Raw genomic sequence first — 23,212 nt, forward strand, 5'->3', positions numbered from 1 at the left:
TTATATGCTGCGTTTATGATGCGATGTATCCAAAGTGAGAAGTTTCAAAGGCATCAGTCAGACCTTTGACACTTTGATACATCGCATCATAAACGCAGCATTATTTTTATAATGCATATTATATTTATAATTATATAAATATAACTATACTTATTCAATCTTTATCATTTATATTGAATTATTGTAATCCGAGGGCCTTTCTCAGCAAATATTTATGTATGCAATTAATTAATCTGAATGTTATTCATTTGATTCATAATTGTAATCGATGGACAGCCCTAGTTAACAGGTTTTCTGGCTTTTCATGGTCATGACAAAACTTTGCACAGACAATGTAAGAGAATGATTTTATAACACTATAGTCTCTAGTTAACATGTATAATGTTTAATTCTTTAGACTATATTTACAAAACAGTATGTATTCTATACACCTTGCCCATAGACTTCCATTTTGAGTGCATTACTGTAAATTAAATTTAGCTTGTTTTGTTTTTTTTAAAAACAGATGGTTGAAATTATTGTCTGTGGTAATATATAGTATGTTACAGATGCTATCAATAGAGCTTAACTCGTATTGAACCCAGAATATTCCTTTAATCCGGTAAATACAGGCTTTACAGGCACTTGTATACTACACAGCATGGCACACCAGTATCAATATTCCTTTGATTTTAGATCAAAGCTGCACTGTGATGCCTCATAGAAAGGGAGGCTCCAAAGGTCATGCCAACTGTGTTTACCATTCCTGCAGATCACAGGTCTGTTATGTTCTCTGTAGTGATGGTTAAGGGGATAATAGAGATCATTCCCAAATCAGCTGTAAGTGGCCTAGATTGTTCTTCGCTACTGGGGCTAAAAATTAGGTCTGTAAGGTAGAAGATAAATGTTTAAAAGCATCTTTCACAAGCAGCTTTAGTAAGTAAAGTCAACAAAATATCTTAAAAAGAATCAAATAAATCAAATAATTGTCAGTAAAATGTGAAAATCAAGTTTTATTTGTTTGAAATCGATTGAAATGATTTAGATTAGCTACAGATTTTAAACAAAAATAACATTTAATAAGTAAACATCTTGAAGAAGCTAAATTATCCCCACTTTTCTACCATTTTTTAGTTAACTTGTTGCATTCGTAACATACAGGATCTCAGATGTACTGTAAATAATGTACCTGGACATTTAAGTCATGACTGTGCAAAAGAAACTAATGAGTTCGGCATCCATTAAAACATTCTGAACATTTGCACAAATGAATAGAAACCTAATTAAAGTGCTGTAATTGGCCCACATGTGTGCTGACACCCTGAAATTCACACCCTAATCTCGTGCTTACTATAGTCACAAGAGAAATCAGTGGGTGTGCATGCGTGTATGAACACGGCTAAAGCTCATACAACCGTCTCACGTCTGCGTTTTTAAAACCCCAACACTAAACATATGCTCATTTTATTTCAAGCTCAAAACATTCAAAGTTTATTGCAGTCTTCTACATTTGGAATTCAACAGCTTATTGGGTAACCTTTTTTCTGTTAAGTGTTTAAAAATATCTTCAATAGTACTTTAACAAAAAACTGTTTTTAAATTCGCCATAATACAGAGTCACCAGCATATAGGAAGGAGGGAATATTTGTGTTTGTACAACAATTTTGTATAACATAGTCTGAGCATTGCACCTGCTAAAATTCACTTAAACATTGTATTAACAACATAAAGGAATGGCAGCTACACCTGGTGTGATCAGCTATCATGTTAGTGAAGTTTCTCAGAAAGTTTTATTTGTAAATGGGATCTTCAGAAAGTGTTTTAAGGCTAGCGTTGTGTCCACCTGCTCAGAGGAGAGTAACGTGTGCCACTGGGCCACTGGTTTGCGTGGATTAGACAGCATATCTGCCCAGTGACGCAGCTGGTTTCCTGTAGCATCACATCCCAGATAGATTTTACCAATTGCATCATTCCTGCTCATTTTGTCATAATCCCACACAGAGATGACCAGCTGGACTTTCTGCAGAAAGGATAATCAACAAACAATTATACAAAGAACAAGTATATGTGGAAAACAACAGATATTACAAATACAGCCATTCATCATATCTGAAAATTCATCCATCTGTCCATTAAATCTAAACATCCATCCATCCATCATATCTGAAAATTCATCAATCCATCAAGCATATCTGAAAATTCATCCATCCATCCATTAAATCTAAACATCCATCCATCATATCAGAAAATGCATCCATACATCCATTCATCATATCTGAAAATTCATCCATACATCCATCCATCATATTTGAAAATTCATCCATCCGTCCATTAAATCTAAACATCCATCCATCTATCATATGTAAACATTCATCCATCATGTCTATCCATCCATCCATCCATCATATCTAAACAACCATCCATCCATCATATCTAAACAACCATCCATCCATCCATCCATTATATCTGAACATCAATCCATCCTATGTAAATATCCATCCATCCACAAATTTGCCATTTGCCCTTTTCTTTAAATCCAAAGTCTTATGTGCTGACAGGCTTTTGCAATTGCTTCATTCAGATGAACAAACTGAGCAGATATATTGATGGCTGATGGACAACAAAAGAGTTGTATTGATCAGTTGAGCATCCATCCATCCAAACATTCATTCATCATATCCATCCATCCAAACATTCATTCATCATATCCATCCATCTGAACATTCATTCATTATATCCATCCATCCAAACATTCATTCATCATATCCATCCATCCGAACATTCATTCATTATATCCATCCATCCGAACATTCATTCATCATATCCATCCATCTGAACATTCATTCATCATATCCATCCATCTGAACATTCATTCATCATATCCATCCATCTGAACATTCATTCATTATATCCATCCATCCGAACATTCATTCATCATATCCATCCATCCGAACATTCATTCATTATATCCATCCATCCGAACATTCATTCATCATATCCATCCATCCGAACATTCATTCATTATATCCATCCATCCGAACATTCATTCATTATATCATCCATCCGAACATTCATTCATTATATCCATCCATCCGAACATTCATTCATCATATCCATCCATCCGAACATTCATTCATTATATCCATCCATCCGAACATTCATTCATTATATCATCCATCCGAACATTCATTCATTATATCCATCCATCCGAACATTCATTCATCATATCCATCCATCTGAACATTCATTCATTATATCCATCCATCCGAACATTCATTCATCATATCCATCCATCGGAACATTCATTCATCATATCCATCCATCCGAACATTCATTCATCATATCCATCCATCCGAACATTCATTCATTATATCCATCCATCCGAACATTCATTCATCATATCCATCCATCCAAACATTCATTCATTATATCCATCCATCCGAACATTCATTCATCATATCCATCCATCTGAACATTCATTCATTATATCCATCCATCCGAACATTCATTCATCATATCCATCCATCCGAACATTCATTCATCATATCCATCCATCCGAACATTCATTCATTATATCCATCCATCCGAACATTCATTCATCATATCATCCATCCGAACATTCATTCATTATATCCATCCATCCGAACATTCATTCATTATATCCATCCATCCGAACATTCATTCATCATATCCATCCATCTGAACATTCATTCATCATATCCATCCATCCGAACATTCATTCATCATATCCATCCATCCAAACATTCATTCATCATATCCATCCATCCGAACATTCATTCATTATATCCATCCATCCGAACATTCATTCATCATATCCATCCATCTGAACATTCATTCATCATATCCATCCATCCGAACATTCATTCATTATATCCATCCATCCAAACATTCATTCATGATATCCATCCATCCGAACATTCATTCATCATATCCATCCATCTGAACATTCATTCATCATATCCATCCATCCGAACATTCATTCATTATATCCATCCATCCGAACATTCATTCATTATATCCATCCATCCGAACATTCATTCATCATATCCATCCATCTGAACATTCATTCATCATATCCATCCATCCGAACATTCATTCATCATATCCATCCATCCAAACATTCATTCATCATATCCATCCATCCGAACATTCATTCATTATATCCATCCATCCGAACATTCATTCATCATATCCATCCATCTGAACATTCATTCATCATATCCATCCATCCGAACATTCATTCATTATATCCATCCATCCAAACATTCATTCATGATATCCATCCATCCGAACATTCATTCATCATATCCATCCATCTGAACATTCATTCATCATATCCATCCATCCGAACATTCATTCATTATATCCATCCATCCGAACATTCATTCATCATATCCATCCATCTGAACATTCATTCATTATATCCATCCATCCAAACATTCATTCATCATATCCATCCATCTGAACATTCATTCATAATATCCATCCATCCAAACATTCATTCATCATATCCATCCATCCGAACATTCATTCATTATATCCATCCATCCGAACATTCATTCATTACATCCATCCATCTGAACATTCATTCATCATATCCATCCATCCGAACATTCATTCATTATATCCATCCATCCAAACATTCATTCATCATATCCATCCATCCGAACATTCATTCATTATATCCATCCATCCGAACATTCATTCATTATATCCATCCATCTGAACATTCATTCATTATATCCATCCATCCGAACATTCATTCATCATATCCATCCATCTGAACATTCATTCATCATATCATCCATCTGAACATTCATTCATCATATCCATCCATCTGAACATTCATTCATCATATCATCCATCTGAACATTCATCCATCATATGTAAACATCCATCCATCCATCCATCCATCCATCCATCCATCCATCCATCCATCCATCCATCCATCCATCTATCATCATGTGTATACATCCATCCATTTTTCATTACATTTTCGACAACTTTACACTAAAATCCTTCTATGAAATATAATTATATTCAAATATTACACATTTTATGAGTTTTATTGAATGAGTTTCAATCAGGATTTTTAAATAGCTAAAATCGTCAAACTAAAGTTTATTGTTTGGACATTTTATTCAGTGTACAGAAGGTAAGGGACAGTTGAATACTAATGAAAAACCTCTATCTAAATAAGAACAGATGAGGTATGAGAGGTACAGTAACAGGCAATTTCCTCTGTAGGGAAAAAGGTGCATTTAACATTATTTGCATTAGTTCTTCATAACACAGGCAAATCTCCTCAGCCACCCTTCCTCAAATTCATCCTATGTGATTGAAGTGTTACGAGTTCGGATGTGCATATAGTCACACACACAATTTTTTTTTTTAGAACAGACCTATTTATAAAAATGCCACGCTCTTTTGTCATTCATGCTATCAGTGTAAAGTATGCTTTATATTGTACTGTTTATTATGGGATTTAACTTAGCCTCTAGTTTTTTGGGAATAAGAAAAGAATGGAGAAAATTAGACTGGAGTCAACATTGGAACTGATTCCATGGTTCCACGATTCCACTGATTCCAATTCTAAACCAGGAATCAGAGTCGATTCCAAAATTTCTGGAATTAAACAGCTCTACGAGTTTGCCTCAGTTCCACAAGGGAAAAAAAAACAGTTAAATAATTCCACTGTCATAGAGACAAAAGACAGACTGCATAATCCACTTTCGTGGACAAAAGGTTTCTCTATTCATTTGACATTGGCAAGTGTGGCAAAAATGTAATTTTGAGACATTTCTCACCTGAATCTGCTCAAAAGACACTTCGAAAGTGAATGATTCATTGAAGTATGGATTCAGTGTTTGCTTCTTCACTGATGTCTTCTTCTTTTGCCATTTCTTCCTATTCAGAATCAACTGAATTTTCACATAAGGGTCTACAGAACAAAACAAAATAATAATATAACAAATCTGAACCAACATTTTATTCATGATAAGCGTAATATCGTTTGCTGCCTAAAATGATGCAACTGCTAAAAGCAAACCTTGTAGTGTTCATAACAGAATAATGATGGCATTTTAAGATTAGTTCAGCTGCTGCAGTAATTGCAAACTGGACATATGAGCGCATTTCATTGTAGACTAATTTACAGTATGAATCAAACCTGAAAAGCCTCCCTGATCCATCTTCTTCAGATTCTTGGCTTCCAGAATGACCACTGTGAGTTTACTGCTAGTCGGGACATAGCGAAGAGAAAAGCAGATATCTCCCAGATGCTCTTGCTGTAGAATGGAAACATTTAGAAGGTAACAGACTTACAAATAATGACCTTACCTACCTTACAAAGAGAGAATGCTCTTAGCAACATGTTTCTTGAGGAAACTGAGATTTGCCCTTGTAATATGTATTAAAGTGATTTAGCCTAGTGGTTGGAGGTTGCAGGTTCGAAACTTGACATGGGTTGATTTATTTATATATATATATATATACTTTAGAACAATGCAAAACGTACAAACAAGAGTACATATAGCAAAAAACATGGCTTACAGGAAATTGGCCTAAAGCATAGTAAACAGTTTTTAGTTCATATTTCTTTCAAATTTCTACTTTTAGAGGTTTCCAGATATGTTAAAATGTCAATTTTAAATTGTTCAAAAACAGGTATTTTCAATCCATTTTAATTTATTTTATATAATAAATTTAACAATAATTAAATCACATATAAATGCTAGATGTTTATCTTTAACATCACATCACTTTCTTCAAAATTAACAACAATATTAGCTTCTTTTTGGAAATCATTTTCTACCTCTCTCCAAAAGACTTGTACCTTAGGACACTCCCAAAATAAATGATTAATAGTCTCAGGGGCACTTTTACAAAATGTACAATTATCTTCCACTCTAATTTTAAAGGGTTGTACCACAAGTGTCTTGACTCGGTATCCTCGATGTGCAATCTTATATGAAACCTTTACTTTGTTTGTAATACAATACTTGTGAGGAGTCAGCCATATTGTACTCCAATCAAACAGAAAGTTCCATTTAGCTATAACAGCAAGGATATCTTTTGTTTGAAAAAGGGAACGGAAGAAAAAAATCCTTGCCGTGCAACCTAATGCAGGACGTAAACTCTTCAACTAATTCTGATAAACGTTTATTGTCATACCCCAATGGCAAATTACTTCCTGTTATTGGTCTGTTTAGACGTCTTTGGTCCATATATCAGTCGAAACACACAGTTTATCTGGAAGTGGACCGAGACCCCCTGAATAGTGGGTCTCGGTCCGCTTCCAAATGGGACGTTTGGTGTGAACCAAGGTTCGGATTGCAGCATTCACACTTGTTCAAATGAACCACACTAACAGAGCAATCGCACCAGAGTTCGATTTAATCAAGCAAAACCTGCCAAGTGTGAACACACCTAAAAGTCTCAAAATGTCCCTGGGAATTGCATACAATACCCTTAAGTACTGGCTAGGTTTAACGTTATACATATTGATAAATTCAGTATAACTATATAAGATACCCTCATTTTTAATCAATTGCTTAACCCAAATAATTCCCTTTTTAAACAATTATCATAAAAAAAAAATTTGTTTCTAACACTTATGGGGCTTTTCCACTGCACGGTACAACTCGACTCAACTCAACACTGCTCGCTTTTTTGGGGGGTCTTCCACTGTGGATAGTACCTAGTACCTAATACTTTTTTAGTGCCACCTCGGTCAAAGTTCCAAGCGAGCCGTCCCGATACTAAATGTGACGTCAAAATCCTGCAGATCACTGATTGGTCAGGGAGAATCGTCACTACCAGCGTCACTGGATTTCCGACACGCGACATCAACCTGCTAGTTTTAAAGTTAGCAACAGCGATAACAGTATCATTTGTTCACGCGACTTTCAAATTGTAAAAAGTAATGGCTGTGTGCAAAACCATGCCATGGTCAATAAACGAGGTGCAGATGTTCCTCTCGTTTGCGACGAACGAAGCGAAAAGTCTTTCAGGAAGTGTCTCAGCTGTTGGCCGCGCACAGCTACCACCGGACCTACCAACAGTGTAGGGAAAAGTAAAAAAAAAAAAGTGACTACAGAACCATCAAGGAAAAGTGGATGTGGTTCGACCAAATTAACGGTATCTAAACCAGTAAGCAATGGGAGGGAGAGTGCCCTGGACTCAGCCACGATGGAGCATAGTATGTTTTGTTACATTAACTCTATACTCTGCTTGAAAGCTTCACTTTATTTAGTTGACCAGCTACTGGAAGCTTGCTTCTAAAACAACCAGGCCAATTTTACTGTTACACTTGTGTAAAATCACCATGCAACAACTGCTTTATGCAGCACAATGAGCTAGTAGCTAACAGCTAGTGGTCGTTTTATTGTATTGGTTAGTTTGTGTCGTGTTTAAGATGATGTTGCGGCAAACCAAGTCGATCAGCCTATAATCCCACCCACACTGAGATGGCATTAAACTGCAGTGGAAATGCAAACTCAGAAACGTAAAGCGAGTAGAGGCTAGTCGAACCGTAACGTGCAGTGGAAAAGTGCCATTATATATCTATTATTCCAAACTGTGCATTAATGGGGTGATAATTTATGATAAAAAAAGTAAAACCTGTTTATGGAAACTTGCAAGTTTTATGGGAATCTTATTAATATCAAAATCACATTTCAATAAAAACTCTATACCATTTTGTGGCAGGGCAGTGGGCGGGGCTGAGTCGTGATTCCACACACCCGGCCTCTAATCAGGCTAATTAGCCCTCGAGAGGGATAAGGGCCGATTGAAGACGGCAGTGCGACAGAGAGAGATTTACTGCCTGTGTGCGTGTTTATCTTTTTGGTTCAGTTTATTATTAAACTATTATTTATATTGTCAAGCTGGTTCTCGCCTCCTCCTTTCCATTAATCTGTTCACACACCTACTTTTTTAAATATAAGATTTGGTACTATATACCATATACTACTTGCAACCATTTTACTTTAAATATCATATTGGAAGTCTTAAGATCTAAAACATTCAATCCTCCTTCAGCTTTTGACCTACATATTATCATTAAATCTTTTTTTTTTTTCAAATGACAGGAGAAAAGTTCAGCTCAGTTGTGATTTCCTTGTTTTTCGATATCTTGATACCAAGAATATTATATATAGCTGTGACACTACAAGATCCTAAAGCCATTAGTTCACATTTGTTAATATTCAAAGTGAGACCAGATACAGATGAAAAAGTTTAAACAATAAATTGCTGTATGGTCTCTTAAAAACAGGGTTGTGTCATCAGCTAAATGTGTGCACTTCATTTCTTTATCCTGTATCAGAATACCACGAAACATCTTTTTAAAATGTAAATGTCATGTAATAGTAATGGACTAATTGGACAGCCCTGTCTAATTCCTCTTTTAATATCACTTTTAATAGAGGAATAATACCTCTTTTAATAATTGAAGTTCAACATGGGTTGATACGCAAAGCCATTGAGCAATACTGCCGTTGTTATGCTACGTGGTGTTCTATGTTGACCTTATATAAACAAATTCCACCGGCTCAGGCCATGTGGTGATAAAAAGATTCTATTTGTTCAGGATTCAATTTATTTGCTGTATTGCAACAGCACTATGTTTCCATTTTACATGAATCTTGTAATAATGTTGATAACCACAAACATTTATTTCAACTCGTCCCTCCTTTTCTGAGTTACAGTGAAGCACTTACAATGGAAGTTAATGGGGGCCAATTTTTGAACGTTAAAATTCTCACTGTTACAAAAGTTTAGCCACAAGACATAACAAATATATGTGTTACTATGATTTCAGTTTGATAAAATCACTTACTAACCTTTTCTGTGTAAAGTTATAGCCAATTTTCCAGCCTTGTTGCCATGACGATGTAATGTCAACAAACCCAAAAACCTGAAATGACTGTAATAATGACAATTTAGACAATTTTACTGCTCAAATAATATATGAGATTTAACAGAATAATTAATGTAAGTGCTTTTTTTAAATGATAAACTTCACATTTCTGCCTTTAAACCCTCCAAAAATTGGCCCCATTCACTTCCATTGTACAGTAAGTGCCTCACTGTAACCTCCATTTGTGCTTCGTCTTTTTTTATATATATATATATAAAATAAAAAGGGACGAGTTGACATTTTTTGTTGTTGTTGTGGTAATCAACATTATGCACCAAATGCTGTCAATTGTGCTTAAGTTGTATTGAACCCGGAATATTCCTTTAATTTCTGAAACTGGCCCTTGCTGATTTCAATGAGAGTAACATTTAGCAGATACCCTTTTAGGATGGAGCTCAATTTAGTATGTCATTTCAGCATATTGCAGGGATCAATATAAGTTATTTGTACAGATACATTAACCTTATAAAAAATTATATTCAATTTAGATGGTTAAAACTAAATCGGTGTTTGTTAATTCACTGAACTGAGCCAATCTTTACCAAGCCTTTGATCTGTAGGTGACCTCTGCATACCTCATGTTTAGATGCTTCATTCAGATCTCTCCACTCCTCAATCACATGATTCCAGTCGACAGTTGACAGATTCATTCTGATCTCACCGATGATGTCATGTTTGGAGAATCTGTTAAAGTCATACACCTGCATCACCAGTGTCGACTCAATCAACTCCTTCTGAGGGATCTACAAAGGATAAAACAGTGCAGCTTAGTTAGTTACAGTACTTAGGCTTTACATTTTAATGAGCTCAATCAAGCAGCATGCTGTAAACTAGAGACACTATAGACCGATAATCGATTTGAATGATATTTTTGATTGATATTTCCACTTTCCACTTAATCAGTTGTCGGTTCGTTTTAATCGGGTTTATTGATAAAGTTGGACAGAAAAGATTCTAAATCTTAAATATTCATTAATAAGGCCTGGGTAGCTCAGTGGTAAAGACGCTGGCTGCCACCCCGGAGTTCGCAAGTTCAAATCCAGGTTGTGCTGAGTAACTCCAGCCTGGTCTCCTAAGCAATCAAATTAGCCCGGTTGCTAGGGAGGGTAGGGTCACATGGGGTAACCTCCTTTTGATTGCTACAATGTGGTTCGCTCTTGGTGGGGCACATGGTAAATTGTGCATGGATGACGCGGTGGATGGCATGAAGCCTCCACATGCGCTATATCTCCGCGGTAACATGCTCAACAAGGCACGGGATAAGATGCGCAGGTTGACGGTCTCAAACGTGAGATTCTGAGATTCCTCTGCCACCCGGATTGAGGTGAATCACTACGCCACCACGAGGACCTAGACCACACTGGTAATTGGGCATTCCAAATTGGGGAGAAAAAGGGGAGAAAAAAATAAATAAATAAGGGGATCTGGGTATCTCAGCCAGTAAAGATGCTGACTACCACCGCCACTGAAATTGCGAGTTTGAATCCAGGGCTTGCTGAGTGACTCCAGCCAGGTTGCTAGGATGCTAGGGAGGGTAGAGTCACATGGGTTTGCTGATATTTGGTTTGTTGTTTTGTTTAATATCGTAAAGCAATGAAGTTCATGCATTTTAAGTGTGACTAAAGTGTCCAAATAATGGGGCAACAGTATTTAAACATTCACAGTACCCATGCAGTATGTTATTACAGACAATATTGCTTTTGTAGCTTCAGAGCTAACAGTATATTTTCAAGTGCTCATTCGTGATATACAGGTATGAAGTACAGTGGGTACGGAAAGTATTCAGACCCCCTTAAATTTTTCACTCTTTGTTATATTGCAGCCATTTGCTAAAATCATTTAAGTTCATTTTTTTCCTCATTATTGTACACACAGCACCCCATATTGACAGAAAAACACAGAATTGTTGACATTTTTGCACATTTATTAAAAAAGAGAAACTGAAATATCACATGGTCCTAAGTATTCAGACCCTTTGCTGTGACACTCATATATTTAACTCGGGTGCTGTCCATTTCTTCTGATCATCCTTGAGATGGTTCTACACCTTCAATTGAGTCCAGCTGTGTTTGATTATACTGATTGGACTTGATTAGGAAAGCCACACACCTGTCTATATAAGACCTTACAGCTCACAGTGCATGTCAGAGCAAATGAGAATCATGAGGTCAAAAGAACTGCCTGAAGGCTCAGAGACAGAATTGTGGCAAGGCACAGATCTGGCCAAGGTTACAAAAAATGTCTGCTGCCCTTAAGGTTCATAAGAGCACAGTGGCCTCCATAATCCTTAAATGGAAGACGTTTGGGACGACTCAGAACCCTTCCTAGAGCTGGCCGTCCGCCAAACTGAGCTATCGGGGAGAAGAGCCTTGGTGAGAGAGGTAAAGAAGAACCCAAAGATCACTGTGGCTGAGCTCCAGAGATGCAGTCGGGAGATGGGAGAAAGTTGTAGTAAGTCAACCATCACTGCAGCCATCCACCAGTCGGGGCTTTATGGCAGAGTGGCCCTACGGAAGCCTCTCGCTCAGTGCAAGACACATGAAAGCCTGCGTGGAGTTTGCTAAAAAAAACACCTGAAGGACTCCAAGATGGTGATCAATAAGATTCTCTGGTCTGATGAGACCAAGATAGAACTTTTTGGCCTTAATTCTAAGCGGTATGTGTGGAGAAAACCAGGCACTGCTCATCACCTGTCCAATACAGTCTCAACAGTGAAGCATGGTGGTGGCAGCGTCATGCTGTGGGGGTGTTTTTCAGCTGCAGGGACAGGACGACTGGTTGCAATCGAGGGAAAGATGAGTGCGGCCAAGTACAGGGATATTCTGGACGAAAACCTTCTCCAGAGTGCTCTGGACCTCAGACTGGGTCGAAGGTTCACCTTCCAACAAGACAATGACCCTAAGCACACTGCTAAAATAACGAAGGAGTGGCTTCACAACAACTCCGTGACTGTTCTTGAATGGCCCAGCCAGAGCCCTGACTTAAACCCAATTGAGCGTCTCTGGAGAGACCTGAAAATGGCTGTCCACCAACGTTTACCATCCAACCTGACAGAACTGGAGAGGATCTGCAAGGAGGAATGGCAGAGGATACCCAAATCCAGATGTGAAAAACTTGTTGCATCTTTCCCAAAAAGACTCATGGCTGTATTAGATCAAAAGGGTGCTTCTACTAAATACTGAACAAAGGGTCTGAATACTTAGGACCATGTGATATTTCAGTTTTTCTTTTTTAATAAATGTGCAAAAATGTCAACAATTCTGTGTTTTTCTGTCAATATGGGGTGCTGTGTGTACAATAATGAGGGAAAAAAATGAACTTAAATGATTTTAGCAAATGGCTGCAATATAACAAAGAGTGAAGAATTTAAGGGGGTCTGAATACTTTCCGTACCCACTGTATGTCAGTTTTGCGCCACCAAATGGAAATGCAAAAATAAACATTGTTTTCAACAGCTTTTTGAATACTTCCTGTCTGCCGTTGGCCACACAAAGAAATGGTCCGGCCCCCAACTCACACCATTGGTCAGGTTAATGTAATTATGTTTAACAAGCTAATATTCATAGCGCTATAAAGACACAGTGCTTACAGTTTTTGAGAAAATTAACCTATGAATGGCTCACTTAAAATTGTCTCAGCATATTAAGCTGGGATAGTTGAAAGCATTTGAACACTGAAAAAGTTACACACTTCAGCTTTAATGTTCTGGTTTACCTGATATTTGAACTGTTCATTGAACACAGGGTTAAGAGTTTTCCTGAAGACTTTGGTCTCAAATGTTTTGGACTTGTTGGGGAGAATGGAGACTTTCACATATGGGTCAGATGTCCCTCCTGAATCCATCGCTTTCAAAGCAGAAGCTTCTTTTACTCCTACAGTCAGCTAAAGGGAAGGATGATGGAAAAATGTTTCAAGCGGTTATAATACATATTGATTTGAAACTGTGATCAGTGAATGTTAACACTTTGAAACTGAAATCACTTTTTAAATTAAATTCCACATAAACTACAGTATTTGTGGAGGGGAGATGAGGTTGTTATGCAACATAATGTAAACATAGGACTACTGTACTTTTCTACAATTGTTTCTCATAATATTGGGGGGAAAAAAATTACAAATCCTGTTTGTGCAATTTAAATACTTCCAATTATGTCCTTAAAAGACATTTTGCAGCCACTGTGTAATATTTTTTACCTCTTCTAAAATGAGGTGTTGTAACACCATTCGTTTTAGAGATCGATATTTTTATTTATTTATTTATTTATTTTTATCCCATTTTCTCCCAATTTGGGGTGCCCAGTTCTCACTACTTAGTAGGTCCTCGTGGTGGAGCGGTTACTCACCTCAATCCGGGTGGTGGAGGACAAGTCTCAGTTGCCTCCGCTTCTGAGACAGTCATCACGTGACTCGTTGTGCATGACACCGCGGAGACTCACAGCATGTGGAGGCTCATGCTACTCTCCACGATCCACACACAACTTACCATGCGCCCCATTGAGAGCGAGAACCCCTAATCGCGACCACGAGGAGGTTACCCCATGTGACTCTACCCTCCCTAGCAACCAGGCCAGTTTGGTTGCTTAGGAGACCTGACTGGAGTCACTCAGCAGACCCTGGATTCGAACTCGCGACTCCAGGGGTGGTAGTCAGCGTCAATACTCGCTGAGCTCCCCATGCCCCCCCAGAGGTCGATCTTTTTAACCAATTTTTACACTTTTACACTTAATCGGTTATCGGTTCGATATAATCGTGTTTACCGATAATTAATCTAAATCTCAAATATTAATTAAATGAGGGGCTGAATCTAAATTGATTCTTTGAAGACACAATATTACTTTGCGCACAATATTACCAGTACTTTTGTAAATCAGTTCACCTTCAGAGGTTAGTGATTAATGATTATGTTATTAAGAAGAAATAAAGAGAATAAAAAATCGGTTATGCATGTCAGTTATCAGACACATAAACACAAATAATCAGTATTGTATCGTCATTAAAAACCAATATTGTTCGATCTCTATTCAATTAAACCAATTAGAAAGTTCAGGGTGTAATCGCTTTTGCAAATGTATTGTAAAAATTGTAAAGGTGACAGTAAAACGAAAAAGTCTCTATGTAAAAATATGAAGGATTTACTGGACAATTTTTTTATTTTGAGGTAAGAAATGAATATTTCATCTCTGGTTTATAATTTGAATTGCGATCATGTTAATAAATTAGGGATGGCATAACAATTGTAACATTTGATTGCTAATATATTCATGCACAACATTTTAAATGTATACGCTTTCTATTAGAGTTACAACCCATAACATAAACAGCAATCTTTGCACTTAACAGTAATTTACATAGTTTAGAGATAAGTTGTAGATTTCATAACTATTGGTAGCAGACACATATGGGAGTATAAAAAATAATACATGTAAATGTGTCATAAGACTCCCTGGTATCCCCTAAATCAGTGAATGACCGCAATTCTATAGCACTAATTCTGCTGTAAATCGTTCAGTTGAGGGAGCTGTTGTAAAATCATGGAATGTAATACAAGCCCTGTAATGATCTGTGAGCTGCCACCTCTGATCTGGGTGTGTTAAACTCCAGAGAGTACAGAAGTCTTCCTCTCTGCTGGTCAGCTGAACTGAACTCCACATCCTCTGACTCAGGCTGGACCTGTTAATATATCCAGTAAGTCCATTCAGATGAAAACTGTATACCTCATACTGTAGGTTGCTTTCTCATACATCAGGAGACATAAAGGGATAGTCCACACAAAAATCGTATGACTTTCATACTGCTGCAGAACACAAAGATATTTTGAAGGATTTTATGAGGTGTTTTTGTCCATATAAAGCAAGTCAATGGGGTCTAAAACTTTCATGCTCCAAAAAGGACATAAAGGCAGCATAAAGGTAATCCATATGACTCGACTGGTATAATCCATGTCTTTTGAAGTCATACGATTGCTGTGGGTGTGTAACAGACCAAAATTTAAGTTCTTATCCACTATAAATCTTGACAAAATCTCACTCTCTGGTTGCATCAAACACAAGAAAGTGTTTTCGAGCTTCAAATCATGATCAGATTTCAAGATCTGTAGCAAAAAAGCAGTTTTATCCGGTTCTCACCAGAAACCACCTTTATCTGCCTTTATGTGCTTTTTGGAGCAGTTTTGGGCCCTATTTACTTGTATGCATATAAACATTTTATCTCCATTCAAATATCTTTGTTTGTGTTCCACAGAAGAAAGAAAGTCATAGTTTGAGGCAGCTAGGGGGAGTAAATGATGACAATTGTTTTTTTTTTTTTTTTGGTGAACTATTCTTTTAACCCTTGTGCGTCAATTTAAAAAGGTTACTCAGGGGTTCTTAGAGGACAAAAAGGTCTGTGCCAAAAAACTGCCATAATAATATTATATATTAATATTATTTTCCACTTTCAATGTGTTAATGTTTTTTAACCAACATCAGTCCTGATTATAACTACCAAATATTCATTCATTTTCAGAACTTTAACCTTTTTAATGCCCGTTTGTTTATATAATGCCACTGTAGTTTTTACACACACACACACATATACACACACACACATTTCTCAATAAAACACAAACAAAACACACTCTGACATCCATACCTACACACCACCAGAATTTTAGCTGCATCATTTATTCAACTGGCCTGCAGTGATCTATATAATACAGCAAACAGAAAATAGGAAAAAAGCATGTTTTTGCTCCATAGGCTAAACATGGGAACAATGGCGCCATCTGGTGGAAAATATATGTAAAGACTAAATTTGACGGCAGGGCTCCGGAATGAAAGCATAATATCATAGAATCCATGATTGTATGCTTTAATGGCACTGGGATCAAATATTGCCGTTTTAATGGGTTTCAATGAGGAAGTTTTTGTCCTGAAGGTCCTGAGTGTCTATGTTGTGTACACAATGTATTATAGATGTATTTTAGGAACTGAGGTTGAAATCATATTCCCCCAAAAATACACCCCTTTGGCAAAATGTAAGCCTTTGGCATTAACACAGAAAAAATGTCCCGAAGGTTGCACAAGGGTTAAGCAGAATATCTGCACTTGCAAATCTATAAACAGTGGCTTATTCACTCTCTCACCAGTGCTGTAGTTGTAGTTCCTGTCATCCCTTTCATATTGATCTTCTGGTCCAGCTTCTTCTTCCTCTTTTTCTTTCCTTTGCAGCAACATTTTACGCAGCAGCATAGCACACAGATTAGAATGACCAGGATGATGGCCGCAAAAATGGCATAGATGGCCCATCTTGGCACTGTTGTTAAAACAAATTAACAACAATATTCCATTTTACATCAAAGTAGGAGAGCCGTGGTCCAGTATAGCACCATGACACATCTGAAAGATGTGGCAAAATCACAGCCAAGAGAATTAAGGGAATTTAAACTTGTAACAAGTGAAAATTGAGAAGTAAGAAATGTGCACAAGTGGTGGAATTAGATAGGCCCCTCAAAGCAGGTGCTGAGACAAGAGATCATATGATATACTCACAAGGAATCCTGTCCAGTAAAGAGGGCGGGAACCCCGGAGCAGCTGTTGTTGTGTTGTGTGTGTGAGTCACAAAAGTCGAATTTGTCTTTGGTCTTCCAGGATTTAGTGGAGGTCTTGGAGTCATGGTGAAATGGATGAGATGACCAGGATGTCACTATAAATACATACAGAAAAGAAAGTTTGTTGCAGACTAGTTCGTAATGCTTGAGTTATGTTGTTTCATGTCGCCCTCTACTGGTTAGAGTGATATAGCATCATTTTAGACAGCCTGAAGAAGAAAAAATGATAATAAACATTTTACGAGTTAACATGAGTTTAATGGGATAAATTAAATAAATAATTCACTCAAAAATGAAAAATCTCTCATCATTTACTCACCCCCATGACATCCCAGATGTGTATGACTTTCTTTCTTCAGCAGAACACAAATGAAGATTTTTAGAAGAATATTTCAGCTCTGTAGGTCCATACAATGCAAGTGAATGGAGACCAAAACTTTGAAGCTCCAAAAAGCACATAAATGCAGCATAAAAGTGATCTATATGACTCCAGGGGTTAAATCCATGTCTCCAGAAGAGATATGATAGGTGTTGGCGAGGAACAGATCAATATTAAAGTCCTTTTCTTTGATTTTATTTTATTAGTTTTTTTACTATAAATCTCCACTTTCACATTCTTCTTTTGTTTTTGGCTGTTTGCAGTCTTCGAAGGAAAGATAATTTATTGTAAAAAAAAAAAGAAAATGTGTGTTCTGCTTAGAAAAGTCTTTAAAAGTCATACAAATCTGGGATGGCATGAGGGTGAGTAAATGATGCAAGATTTGTCATTTTTGGGTGAACTATCACTTTAAGCAAATTTCCCGGTGTTGTGGCGTTAACTGGATACCGGCGTTTTAATGATGTTGCGGTAACGTTGTTGTAATATTGGATCATAACTTTACACAGAAAAAGTTAGTAAGTTATTTAATCTTCTTAAAGTCATAATGTTGATGTCTGTTGATTGAGTTCAACTTGTATTGAACCTGTAATATTCCTTTAAAGAATGCAGCGACTAGGGGCTGTCAAGCTTCAAAAGAACAATTAAAGCACTGATGGAAACACACAAAACAAAGTCCTCTGAAGCCTCATTAAGGATCCAACAATCTAATTACATTTTTAACTACAACCTGAATGTGTGTGGCTTCAAGAGAGCAAACATACATCTGTGTTGTACTTCATATATATATATATTTTTTTCTTTAATAATTTATTATTATTTATTTTCTTATATATTTACCCATCTCTTTATATTCATTTGAAATATTAAATTTGTCTTATTACTTCTCTTTTTATATTGATTCTTGCAATTCATTATTGTTTTTGTTTAATCTTATGTTCTATGCTGTATTGTCTTCACAGGTTAGAGATAAAGAGTTGTCTCCATATCGGTGTTCTACGTCAACGTCTTGTTGAACTTGTGTTGGTCAGGTGAAGTTGGATGCACTGGGTTAGGCTAACCCTAATTCATGCTTATATTTCCCTGCTGATTGGGTTGGGATATCAGACAAAACTCTGATATTTGGATATGTTCTGAAGGAGAGAGTGAGGTCAAGGTCTAACATTCCTGGCGCTGTCAGTTAGGATGGATGTTCTAACACACACACGATAGTTTTGTGTGAGGAATAGACTAAATTTAAGGCGTTACTCATTGAAAATGTTCGCCTCCACCATAATTCTCATCTTTAATTCGCACATAATCGATTTCTGTAAAGTGGAAGCAGGAGACGATGACAAAGATGAAATAGGTGAACCCAATACAGTATTTAATAAATCCAAAGTGACCAACCGCAAGAACTAAACAACAAAGCAAGACTAGAAAACCACTGACATGAGTTGACTATAATTTGACTATGACGATAAACAGACAAAAGACAAGAGTGCTATGCATGCATAAGTAAATAAAATGGTAAAAAGACACAGCTGGGGCACAATCTGGTGGGAACAGGAACTGAGGCAAGAACCTAAAACTAACTTCAAAATAAAAGTCCAACATAACTAACGCCCCTTACTGGCCGCTAGGGACGACACCCATTGTACAGTTATGACACAGAAGAACCAATATGGAGTTTGGCATCGTTTACGTCAAGCTTGGTGCTGACAAAAAAAGTCTAAAGTCTTGACATGTCATATTTGAATCTAGTTGAAGGCAAATAACATGTGAGAACAATGTTTTCATCATCCAAAGCTATCATTTGGCTTCTGAAGACTAATAAAATAGCGCCTCATGGACTCACTACACATTGGATGCATTGTTTAGTACAGATATAGATGGAACACAACAGAAGCATTTTTAAAAAGTTGAACTATTTTGTTTAACTAAACGCTCATGCAGCGAGGCACTAAACAAACAGCTATATGTGCCACAATTGCCAAAGACCTCCATCTGACCATGCATACATTTACCTATAGTAAAAAGAAGTTGTGCGTCCTCTGTGAATGCCCCGTTATGGTGGTTTTCTGTAAAAAAAATTAAGTTGACAGCCCCGTTCATTTTCATTGTATGAACAAAATCTATGTGAACATTCTGCCAAACATCTCCTTTTGTGTTCCACAGAGGAAAGAGAGTCATACAGGGTTGGAGCAGCATAAGGGTGAGTAAATGAAGACTTTTGAAAAATGAAAAGTCGTGTAAAATGTAGGGACAGCTTATATCCAGTAACAAAAGAAACAAGTCTTACAAAGTTTTTACAGGTCTGCCATAAGGTTTTAACCATATACAGTACCATAAATACTTGGTTGCGCGACAAAAAGAGGAAATTTCATCATCACGAAAGTTAAACAACTAAGGAGTGTTGACAGCCCTCTGCAGTCCATTAAAACGGGGTGTGCTTAAAAGTGTACAGATAACATTCTTTTCCAATGAATATAATATATATGAAGCAATGTTACCTTAGGGATGCAAAGAAAACATGCAGTGGCCCTAAAACTGGTATTTGAACACTTTTGGATCCTTAAGTCACAGTTAAAAATGTCTGACTGTCATTGCATTAGATCAAACCAACAGGCAATTACAAAAAGCTATTAGAGCTTTTATTGGAACTAACTTTTAACTAAGTGTTGTCCAGGTGATTTTCAGTGAATGTGTGAAGTCAGCTCCCCTCGTGTTCACACAAGTGTGCTAGCATAACAACCACAGATGTAATTTGTCACATTAAAGGTCACCCAAAAAATTAACATTCTCTCATCATTTACTCACCCTCGTGAAATCCCAGATGCATGTGACTTTCTTTCTTCTACTGAACATAAACACATGTTTTTAGACAAATATTCTGTAGGTCCTTAGAATGCAAGTGAATGGTGGCCTGAACTCAGAAAGTCCAAAAAAGGCAGCATAATAGTAATACATATGACTCCAGTATATTAATCCATGTCTTCAGAAGCACTATGATAGGTGTGGATGAGAAACAGATCAATATTTACATCCTTTTGTTTTACTGGAAATCGACACTTTCACTTTCATGTCCACATTCTGGTGTGGAGGGGACTTTCACTTTCACACTCAGCAACCTACTGGTCAGGGCTGGCCAAAGGTGGAGATTTATAGTAAAAAAAGGACTTAAATATTGATTTGTTTCTCACCCACACCTATTATAGTGCTTCAGAAGACATGGATTAAACCACTGGAGTCGTATGGATAACTTTTATGCTGCCTTTATGTGCTTTTTGGACCTTGTGAGTTCTGGTCACCATTCACTTGCATTGTAAGGACCTACAGAGCTGAAATAGTTTTCTAAAAACATGTGTTTATGTTCAGCAGAAGAAGAAAGTCATGTGCATCTGGGATGGCATGAGGGGAGTAAATGATGAGAGAATTTTCATTAACTACTGCATGAATATGTTCTACAAACATTTACATCCAAATACTTCTTAGTTTTGTCTTTATGGAGAAAATATCCATTGCTTTACTTTATAAGTGTGTTTGTGCTATATTTCTTTAAAACAAATAAGTGATTCAAGAGACCAAATACTTTTAGGACCAATACATAAATACACATTAAGGAATACACTGAACTTTTGAGTATGGTTTACTTATGACAACCTAGGAAACAATTTTCAAGCAGAAAGTGTTAGTAAATATAAAAGAACATATTTTCAAGTAAAGGCTACAAACTATTCTTGGTGGCTTTAATTAGAAATTCTAAGTAAAGTTTACTAAGCAATTGTACTCACTCTTTCTTTGTACATTTAACTCAAGCAATGTAACACATTCATACTTAGCTTAATGCATGCTATGTAGTTTACTAGCTTTGAAAAATTAGGTAAAATGTACTTATTTTATGTACCTGTGAAAATTACTCAAATTAGCCAATTAGTATGACAAGGTTTTCTACTTTATATCTGATACACGATGACGGATCATAAGGATAACAAACAATCAGAAATAACATTTACTTATAAGTGCAGCATTCATTTTTACATGTTTGAATTGAGTAGAAATGTAGAATTAACTTGATATTTTCAAGTTCGTTGTAGAAAGTACTTAAGCTTTTCTACTATATTTACTTCATCATAAAATATTTGTTCTTTTAGTGTAACCAAAACTTTAATTAAATAATAATAATAATAATACTAAAATAAAATATAATCAGAGCATTACAGTGGCACTCTCTGTTGACTCCTTAGTTGGAGGATGAAAATATGTAAATGATAAATATTCCAAGTAGTATGAACAATTTCCTGATCCAAATATCACTGTACCAGCCACAGAGAGATGAAAGAAGTAACTGCCCTCTGCTGAAACCCCACAAAAATAATATTATATTATATTTTTAAATCTTTTGTTTGACAGTTCTGTAAAAATAGACTGAAATAAAAGATTGCATAAAGCTTAACTTAGCTTATCTTGCTTTCAGTTACAAGATCAGTTCCCGCTGATACATAGTGTGCCGTGTTAAAAAGTAACTTTGATGATTTTATTGATTTTGCAAAATGTCATTCAATGTTTGCTCAATACATACTCTCACACTATACCAGTAAGTTTAACATCTGTTACAACTAAAATAGACTGGTTTGGAACTCTATCTTACAACTGGACCCAGCAGAAACTCATCCACAGAGGATAGATTGACATTAACAAAAGAGCATAGCTGAACTTGCCTTAAACAGTAGGTCACCCTTCACACCCAGTTTCAACTCTCTTTTTAGGTTTTCTTGTCCAGTTGTGTACAGTTAAGTCATATTTACTTCACTGGAATCCAAAAATCAGTTGTGAACAAAGACTGGGCTCCTCAGCTTTTCTCAAAATGTTCCTTCAGTACGGAAAGAACATAACGTTACCTGCCACACCTCAATAACACACAAATCTTTATGTGCTCTTATGGGACTCATGCACATCTAAGGTACATGAAGTAGAACTGGTGAGGAGGAAGAATGACAAGTAGTCAAACATAACATATCAAAAAACATCTTCAAGGAAGATCTCAAAATGATATTCAAATGTAAGAAAGAATGAACAGGAAGCTTCCTTCTTGCTTCTTGGAAATGCTAGCTGGGATGCCCAGTGAACACAAATATGACAGTAAATTAGAACAGAAACCAGTCTGACCGCATCGCTGTATAAATATCAATCTGATAACCTGTCACTGTAATTAAAGACATCTATCTGTCTGTCTGTCTGTCTCTCTGTCTGTCTGTCTATCCATCCATCCATGTCTCTGTCTTTTGCGGACTTAAAGGGATAGTTCATCCAAAATTGAAAATTCTCTCATCATTTCCTCACCCTC

General features: G+C 36.6%; 1 protein-coding gene across 1 annotated transcript; it reads right to left on the reverse strand.

Annotated features, from left to right (window-relative positions):
• Positions 1-979: 979 nt before the first annotated feature.
• Positions 980-22,733, reverse strand: syt8 (synaptotagmin VIII). The gene is made up of 9 exons (XM_052122594.1): positions 22,587-22,733; positions 17,452-17,605; positions 17,046-17,215; positions 15,497-15,592; positions 13,637-13,804; positions 10,498-10,665; positions 6,170-6,287; positions 5,808-5,941; positions 980-1,999 (listed from the first exon to the last, which is right to left on the reverse strand). Exons 2-9 carry the CDS (start codon positions 17,573-17,575, stop codon positions 1,760-1,762), a joined length of 1,218 nt encoding a protein of 405 aa, XP_051978554.1. The 5' UTR covers positions 17,576-17,605; positions 22,587-22,733; the 3' UTR covers positions 980-1,759.
• Between the last annotated feature and the right edge of the window lie 479 nt (positions 22,734-23,212).

The sequence above is a fragment of the Xyrauchen texanus genome, chromosome 49 (assembly GCF_025860055.1).
Source record: "Xyrauchen texanus isolate HMW12.3.18 chromosome 49, RBS_HiC_50CHRs, whole genome shotgun sequence".
Lineage (NCBI taxonomy): Eukaryota > Metazoa > Chordata > Actinopteri > Cypriniformes > Catostomidae > Xyrauchen > Xyrauchen texanus.

What these genes read in the sequence shown, in the direction of transcription:
- syt8 (XM_052122594.1), bottom strand. Translation starts at nt 17,575, where the DNA reads ATGACTCCAAGACCTCCACTAAATCCTGGAAGACCAAAGACAAATTCG. An exon ending in ATGAAGCATCTAAACATGAG is followed by an intron (nt 6,288 to 10,497) that starts GTATGCAGAGGT and finishes TCCATTCTACAG; the next exon opens with CAAGAGCATCTGGGAGATAT. An exon ending in TGTCTTTTGAGCAGATTCAG is followed by an intron (nt 2,000 to 5,807) that starts GTGAGAAATGTC and finishes TCCTTTCTGCAG; the next exon opens with AAAGTCCAGCTGGTCATCTC.